At 29.4% G+C, this 9,189-nt stretch overlaps 1 protein-coding gene across 1 annotated transcript; it reads right to left on the bottom strand.

Moving 5' to 3' along the window:
* Positions 1 to 1,192: 1,192 nt before the first annotated feature.
* On the bottom strand, positions 1,193 to 3,917 carry LOC106766121 (IAA-amino acid hydrolase ILR1-like 4). Its single transcript, XM_014650879.2, has 5 exons — positions 3,536 to 3,917; positions 2,549 to 2,674; positions 2,150 to 2,464; positions 1,917 to 2,045; positions 1,193 to 1,716 (listed from the first exon to the last, which is right to left on the bottom strand). Exons 1-5 carry the CDS (start codon positions 3,902 to 3,904, stop codon positions 1,336 to 1,338), a joined length of 1,320 nt encoding a protein of 439 aa, XP_014506365.1. The 5' UTR covers positions 3,905 to 3,917; the 3' UTR covers positions 1,193 to 1,335.
* Positions 3,918 to 9,189: the final 5,272 nt, after the last annotated feature.

Genomic DNA, 9,189 nt, shown 5'->3' with positions numbered 1-9,189 from the left:
TAATAGTACAATATCATTATCGTCAAAGAAACTACTCATTCCACCCTTAAATAACCAATACAAAATACATTGTACAACCTAAACATTTTGGTTAAGAAGATTTTTGGAAATAATACATCATAAGCAAAATACTCCCATAGATATAATGTGAAAACAAGTTTGTGATTGCATCACGTCAAAATATAATGTTTCAAATATATAATAAAAAACAAGTTGTCAATAATTTCACGACGTTATTAAAAGTTGACTTATTTTATGAGGAAAAGTTTTAGTATGAAAACAATTTAACTTTAATTAAAGGAGACAATACTCAAAATTAATCAAGTTTTACTAATAAATCACCTTTTTTTTCATTTGTGGATTTTCTCTTCATTTAGGTTGTATCATCCTTTTTATTTATTATTATTAATGTATTTTTATGAAAATTATGAATAGAAAATGATAAGTTAATGAATAAAATTTAAGAAATTCTCAAATGTCACTTATATCAAATATTAAATGTAAGAAATATTAATCGTTTTTTTAAGGTTACTAAATTTTAAAAATACTTATTTAACATTATAAAAAAAAATGAAGCAGAAAAACATAATTTCATCTTCTATTGAGAAGGATACAGCAATTAGCTGAGGGTAGATATGACTCAATGTTCAAATTCACCATGTTAATAGCTTGTTTTGTTGTTTGGAGTGTGGCTGTTCTGCTTCATTACGACTGAATAGTGATGAGTGAAGGATGGGTAGCATGATGTCAGACCCGTAAACGGGACCGACAAAACCACTTGCACCTAGCAACTTTCATTGTTTCACCTGTTTCTTACCTAAAGTACATTAATTAGCTCCTGCAGTGTCCTATGTTGGTTCGGTGAATTTGAACAAAATTGTATGCACTCCCATTTCTCGTACCATACAAAACTTTATCCCACTATCTAAAGTCCGAGGAATATGCTTCTTGGTGACGTGTTTGATGGCTTTTCCAAAGTTCATAATCAATAAATGATGCAGATAAGGGTCACTATTCGCATGTTCCCAAACCATTCAAACGTTGCAGAAACGGTCGACAATCTTAAGAGTTTCCTTTTTATGATTCATGTTATTTTCAAAAACAGTAAAGTAAAAAACTAATTATACATGATAAAGTTGTACTTAAATGATAATCTAATAATAATACAAGTTTAAAGTTTTATTAAGTGGTGAAGGATGTAAAACAATGAAAATCTTAGGATTTTAGTTGTGGTTGAGTATTTGTAATAGCAGATTGGTAAAGCAAATTCAATATGCATTAAGCAGACAAAAAAAATGTTCCCTGACTGCTACTTATGACAAAGAATGTGTTGAATTAGAAGGAGTATGAGTTTGTTGAATAAGAGTGGTATGAAAGAGCAAAAGCTGCATGTATCGCAGCCCCAATGGGAAGAACATCTTCATCAATGAAAAAGTAAGGACTATGAGCAGGATATGTGGATCCAGTCTTCTCATTTCGTGTACCCAGAAGAAGGAATGTGCCTGGTACTTTTTCCAAGTAAAATGCAAAATCTTCACTCCCAGTGAAGAGGGGAGCTAATTCTATGTTATCTTCTCCAACAATCTTACTAGAGACTTGCTGTGCTAGTTCGTATATTCTTACATCATTTTTGGTTGGAGGGATTGTGGGATGTTCATTACCTAAGAACTCAACCTCAGCATGGCACCTATGTACTTCTGCCTGCCCTTTCACAACCTGCCCAAAACAGGTTACATGCAATCTCTTTATATCTTTAGTTATTGGAGAAACAAAGTATAAGATTCTCCATCTTACATAATATATACTGAAAGTTGTTTCATCTCAAAAATCAATCATTTACCTAAAATCATGTTAACTAAGTATTTCAACTTGATGCTTGATAAAACAAAATGGAATGGTCACGACCAGACATTTACCTCTTCTATCCTTTTCCTCAGTCCATAGAAGCTCTTTTTGCTGAATGCTCTATACGTACCTCCAAATGTAGCTGAATCAGGGATGATGTCGTGAGCAAACCCTGCATTGATCATGGCCACAGAAAGCACCTGCCAAACCACGAAGAGAATCAGTCATACATACTAATTAATGCGCCAAAAGTTTCATCTTGCAATGTTTTTTTACAACTGAATTTGAGAATATTTCACTCCACCTGAGAATCCAAAGGATCAACCTCCCTTGAAACAATGTTTTGCAAGCTAATAACTGATGTTGAAGCAGCCAAAACTGGATCATAACAATGCTGGGGAACTCCTGCTAAACCCCGTTTTCCACTGATTTTTGCTTTGAAGCCTCCACATCCAGCTAAAAACTCCCCTGGCCGTGATGCAACAACACCCGTTTCGTACTCTGGCCCCAAGTGCAACCCAAGAATAGCCCCAACATCTTCAAGCACCTTTTCTTGGATCATTTCTTTTGCTCCTGTGCCTCTTTCCTCTGCTGGTTGGAATATTAGAACAACAGTAGTCTGCATGTGAAGTTAAAAGTTTTCAAAGGAAGAAAGACATATTATGGTACATCCTACAATGTTCATCTTCCTATTACGCTTCACCTGTAACATGTCCTTCATTTCTTGCAGTATCTTTGTTGCCCCAAGTAGCATGGCAACATGTGCATCGTGTGCACAAGCATGCATTTTTCCATCTACTTTGCTCTTATGCTCCCAATCAACCCTTTCCTGTTCCCAGTCAAATATGTCAAACTAACCATCAATTACTTGCCAAATTTGTCCTAGAATATACAATTGGTAAAGAAGGAAGGTTACGTCCCCATTCTCAGCCTAGTACAAATGTAAAAAGTATTGCAACGGTATATACTGATACCAAATGATCAAATTGATTACCTTATTTGATCACAAATGGGTGGTTTACAATATAAATAAACGAGATTAGAAATCTGAGTAAAAGAAGTGAAAAAAATAAATAAAAAAGTCGTGTAGAAGTTGTGAAAGGAAATTAACTGATTTAATCCATTGGAATATTAATGGTGGATTAAGGTGTGAATTTCATTTAAATTATGGTCACAACTTTCCCATATAATAACAGTACTCCAGGTTGTACTTAGTGGAATTCAATGATAATTATCTTGCCACTGTTTCCTTTTTCCACTTCTGAAAACTATTTCCAGTTACATGATCAAAAGCTTTCAAAACTAATACTGTTTCCTCTTGTATTTTGGATCAGTGAAATTAACAAGCAGCACGTAATCCTCGGATTCAAACAAACACCAATTCCCAACTCAAGAAGACTACAAACAATTAAACTTGTTCCTATCTTTTAAGAGTTTTGTCCACCCAGGAAACATAACTATTTACTAGGATCCTTTTTCTGATTTGTTTTTCACTAAAAGAAACAACAAAATCAATAGCCAAAACTAGCCAGAGCTTAGTATCCGCAAACACGAGCATGCATACACGTCCATCACTTGTGTCCATGAGGCATCAAAGAAGAAAAGCTTGGAAGAACAAAGTGAGAAACAGAACAAAGACCTTAACGAACAACACAAGACTGTGTGTGGTCTGCAAAATAGTAACACTAACCTGAATTGGCAAAGCATCCATGTCTGCTCTAAGAGCAACAAAAGGAGGAGACCCAGAACCAAGTTTGGCAACCACACCAGTCCCAGCCACAGGCCAGTTGTAAGCAACACCCAACTGGTCAAGCTCACGCCTGATGAGAGCACTTGTCCTGAACTCCTCATTCGCAAGTTCTGGATATTCATGGATTTCCCTCCTTATTCTCTTCATCCATTTCACCGTGCTAGGACTGTTAGCTAGCTCCAGAATCTTCTGCTTCAAAGAAGAAGAACTTTGATTGGTAAACTCATTGATTGAAGGAGTTTCAAACGTGAAAGAGAAGCAGGTGGGTAGGAACAGGAAGAGTAGGAGAATAAGTCTAAGATGGTCCATGTGGCCAAGTGGTAGATATCAAGAAGGTGAAAAATGAAAAATGCTTGGTGCATATATATATATATATATATGAAAAGCCTTGACTAGACTGGATTTTATTATGTCCACGTTAGAGAAAATCCGACCATGCTTCTAAGTATTGGTTGGCACATAAAAAACAATTGCTTTATTCTGGTAAAAGGTTATCTGATTGTGTTTGATTTCGTGCTCTTACCGAACTATATGTGCATTTTTTTATGCCAAACTATTTCCTCTCTTTGTTCTACATTCAGAGAGAATAAATTTATTTTTAGTGAAAGAAAAAAAAAAAGGTTTTTGAGTTGGTTGGAATTCACATGTACTAAACGAAAGTTTAACGTAAAACCATTACATATATGTGATTTGTTTGGCTCTAAATGTTGAGGGGCAAAGCATTATGAGAAGAAGAAGTGGAATTTGAAGTGTGGAGATGAAAGTTTGAAGAGGTAAGTGTTTACTTTTTAAGGATGTATACTTGCCAACAACTTTGGCTTCTTGTGGAAAGTATTGCGACCACATAAACTTTTAATCTTTGTCTGGTTTACAAATTGATTTTTTGAATGATATTTTCACAACACTTTTTGACAACTTTTTTTACAACGGGACACGTATTATCATTTTATTGGTTTATTTGAATTTATGTTTAAAAAATATTTAAAACGGACCAATCACAAGCTGTCACGTATGCGTTGTCAAAAAGTTGTTAAAAAAATATCTTTAAAAGAAGTTTTTCCTTGTTTGAATCCCAAAAAAGGACATTTCAACCACCTTTTAAGAATTGAATCCCATGAATTTGTGCAATCCATGGTATAGTTGGTCCTCCGTAGCAGCTTCACACCAGCCAAAAAAGTACGGGAATAATCTTAGGAAAAAATTCTTTTAACAATACTTTTTTGACAACTTTTTGACAATACATGCGTGACAGTTTGTGATTGGTCCGTTTTAAATATTTTTTAAACGTAAATTTAAATGGACCAATAAAACGATGACACGTGTCCCGTTGTAAAAAAAGTGATCAAAATGTTGTTAATATATCATCAAATCCATAAGTAAAACAATCACATATACCTATGTTTTTCCGCTGTTATATTATGTACTGAAGATACATCTTCTTTTCACAATGTTAGGTAATATTATTGTGCAAAACGTTTATATTTATCTTCAGATGTTTTCTTTATAAAAATTATGTATTTTTTAATATTTTAAAATAGAAACTAGTATTTTTATAATAATATGATATAAAGTATAATATGATGGGCTATTGCTAAACTGTCGTAAACAATAGATGTACATTGTCGCGTGTGTCATGTGTATTATTAGTGAAATTTTTTTATATGTAGATTTAAAATAGTGGATTATTATTTTTATTTATTTAATAAACTTATTAAAAAAAACATTAAGTTAATAATAATAAGTAAGACGAAAATCATATTTAGAAAACTTCAATAAAAAAATCATGACAAGGACAAAACATTTTAATCACACCGAAAGAACGGAGAACTGAAAATTCAAAGCACTTTGGAAGTTGAGTTTAAAAAGAACAAAAACAAGAAGATACCTTTTTTTTTTTATTTAATAACCAGTCATTTAGGTTTAATTATTCATAGTCCTTATTTTCTACTAATTTTTTTAGTAGGTCGTTCATTTTATTTTGTCGGTTTCTATTTTTGAAAAATTAAAACAATTATGTTATTGTAAGTTAGTTTCGTACTAACATAATTAAAGAAATGTTACGTGTCAACTTGTGGTTTTTTTAATTATTTTTATTTTCATTTTTGTTTATTTTTTAAGTCATTTTAAAAGAAAAAGAAATTATTATGTATCAAGTTAATATTATCCCACATGACAATGACAGTGTGGCGTAACACTGACAATGTCATGTGTCATTACATTGGTCTCAATTTGGTCTTAGTATTTTTATTTTATCTCAATTTAGTTTTAATTTTTTAAAAATTAAATAATTTTGTTTCTCCCAAATTCAAACAAAATTTAATTTCTATATAATATATACGAATATTTTTAACAAATTGAAAAAAAATTATGTGAAAATCCTAATTAATGTGAAATTGTAAAGAAATAACTAACGAAATGACTGATAGAAATGTGTTTTATGATAAGATGGTTGTAAATGTGACTGCATTGATAATTTACTTTATTAAGTATTATTCAAATGTTAACTTTTATAATTTTCTCATTCATATTATATAAGTAAAATGATTTTATTTGTTGTTTAATTTTGGAGAAAAATTTTAAATGTGTTTCTTTATTTTTATTTGTCTTAAATTATAATTTGTTTTGACTTTTGATAATACTACGTAAATAAAAATGTGTCATGTTAGTTCATAATGTTTTTATTTTTCTAATAAAATTATCAATTTGTATAAAAAATGTGTGAAGGTTTATATGCAAATTAAATTTTGTTTGAATTTAGAGAGAAACAAAATTGTTTAAATTTTAAAAAGTTAGGACTAAATTTAGACAAAATAAAAATACTATGACCAAAATGAGAAAAAATAAAAATATAGAGACCAAATTGAGATAAATGCAATGACACATGGTCTGACAGTGACACATGACAGTGACAGTGTCACATCACACTATTATTGTTACATGGCACAATGTCATCTTGACACGTGACAATTTTTTATTTAAAAAAAATTAAAAAATATCTAAAATTTTTTTAAAAACCACAAGCTGACACCTCCCTCTTTATTGAGGTTAGTATAAAACTAATAACAATCGGCCTAATTGCTTTAATTTTTCAAAAATAAAAACTCAATTGAGATAAAAAAAAAAGAATATTTAAGAAAAAGACACCGAAAATAGAGATTATCTAAATAATTAAACTTTTATTTTTAAACTTTTATTTTATTCAAAATAAAAGAAAGAGATAATAGTTTAAAATAAATTGAATATACAGCGTATTTATTTATTTAGATAAATAAATAAAATCTTTTTTTACTCCAATTAAATATCTAATCCTGAATATTTTCCTCTAGCTTTCATGCTATATTTTGTTAGGTTTTCTATTTAAATCTATCACTTACTCGTACCCTATTTATATTCTCCACTGATAACCTCTCCAATAAAAACTATTATCGTTAGTAAGTGCCATTCAAAAAACAAAAACGCTTCCGTTATTACACAAAAGAAGTTAGTATTTATGTAAAAATATTTTAATTTGCAATAAATAAATTATAAAATTAAATCTAACATAATTAAGTAAGGTAATGGGATAAAGATAATAATTATATTATCCAATTAACAATAACATCATTCAATTAAGAAAAAAATAAAACGACAAAGATTGAATTAAAAATATTTTTTTTGGTATTCAATAAACTATGAAAATTTATGAAGGACTTAGTTAAAAGTTTTCAAATTTGTCAAGAATTTAAATATTAATTAAATATAAATGTTATATGAATAAAATATTTTTAACATGCATACTTTTGATCTGTTAATAAAAAATGTTTGAGGTGAAAATTTGTATTTGCATGTGGAACACGTGTTTGTGTTAGCACATAGTAGCTTAGGAATTTTAGTCTAGGAACTATAATGGAAACAAGTACGTGCAAGCCTAAAAAGACTTCTAGATCATGCCTCATGGCATTTTATCTTTTCTTCCTTTAACTTAAACCACATGTTTCAATTTTGTACCAAAATATATACTTCAATTAAATACCTAAATTATTAGTATGGTTCCTAGCTAATGTTCTTCATTCTAGATAGCAAATTTTCCTTCTTCTTTTTAATTATGATTTGAACACAAATACAGTAATATAATTAGGAAGAAATTTTGGATCATCAAAATAAGTTTTTCAATACAAAAATAAAGAGGTAGAAATAATTTTAAGTTCTCTTTTTTTTTTTTTAAGAATAATAGTGTATATAAATTATATTGGTTGTAATTTGTAAATGATATGATATTTTTAGACATATATGAGCAAGTTATTAGTCAAAGGTTTAACTATAAATATAGTTTAAATAGAAAGTTATTCATAAATTATCTTTAGTTTTGATTCTTAATTAACATGAGGCCTTTTGGATCTTTTAGAGCAAATCTCAAGGTGAAAGTTGTGGTACTAGAGTAATCTCCTCAATTTTGTTAGGACAAAATCATTAAGATCAATAATCATATATATATATATATATATATATATATATATATATATATATATATATATATATATATATATATATATATATATATATATATATAAAGTATTATCTTTTTTGGAGATAAATTATTTTAACACAATTTTATCTTAAAAGGATTTTCAATAAGTTAAAAAAGAAATATGTATATAAATTACAATAGACCTTAGCATTCAAGATATTGTTTATTTTAGAGTTCGGTAATTTTATAGCAATTTTGTCTCTAAAAGCACTTCGATGGGTTACTAGACTAATATATATATATATATATATATATATATATATATNATATATATATATATATATATATATATATATATATATATATATATATATATATATATATATATATATATATATATATTTATTTATTTATTGTTGGAACAATAATCTGTATCGATTTTGTGCAGTGGAAATAATAAAATAGAGTACGATACGGATTGTTAAAAGCAAAGAGCTTGTTCGGTCAATTTTAAAAATGGTTCTTTTAATTTTCTTATAAATGCTTTAACAAACAGTTGATGTGCAAAAAATGTAAAGAGTGTAAGGAGTATAAAATTCACATAAGACTTTTATACTTGTTCGAATCAACATATTTTACGTCCAGTTACTAATCACTATAAAGAGTGGTTAACGTTTTCACTAAATTCAGTTTCACAAATTACAATATAGTGAATAAAATAGAAATACAAAACCTTCCTTCGACGAACGAATCGGAAGGGACAATTAGCATTTTCCTTCGACAGACGAATTGGAAGAGTGCAACAAAATTCTTCCTTCGACCAACGAACCGGAAGAAAATAGCTTAGCTAACTTGAAGAGAACCACTCTGACCTTTGACAAACAAAGCGCGAGCTTCTCCTATTCACAAGACTTGACAATGAGCAAACTATCACTTTGAGAACTTCCTCAGACAAATTGTATTCTTAAAATGATATTGATACCTATCTGAAGTGTTAGGCAAAGGTATATATAGTCTGCTGGTCCAAAACTGGAAAGACACTTTACAACTGCCAGCAATAATCGATTATTGTAAGTGATAATCGATTATTTGTGAGACTTGGAAAAATTTGATTATTGACCCTTTAAACCAGTCGGCTTTAGTTCTT

This window comes from Vigna radiata, chromosome 7 (assembly GCF_000741045.1).
Source record: "Vigna radiata var. radiata cultivar VC1973A chromosome 7, Vradiata_ver6, whole genome shotgun sequence".
In the NCBI taxonomy this organism is placed as follows: domain Eukaryota; kingdom Viridiplantae; phylum Streptophyta; class Magnoliopsida; order Fabales; family Fabaceae; genus Vigna; species Vigna radiata.
The sequence above is the reverse complement of the archived record's forward strand: the minus strand, read 5'-3'. Positions and strand labels throughout refer to the sequence as shown.

Bases quoted from the DNA above. Each gene is read 5' to 3' on its own strand.
- LOC106766121 (XM_014650879.2), bottom strand. From the start codon at position 3,904: ATGGACCATCTTAGACTTATTCTCCTACTCTTCCTGTTCCTACCCACC. The intron at 2,465-2,548 runs GTGAAGCGTAAT...CTTCACATGCAG, and splicing joins AAATGAAGGACATGTTACAG to ACTACTGTTGTTCTAATATT. The intron at 1,717-1,916 runs GTAAATGTCTGG...TGTTTTGGGCAG, and splicing joins TGAGGAAAAGGATAGAAGAG to GTTGTGAAAGGGCAGGCAGA.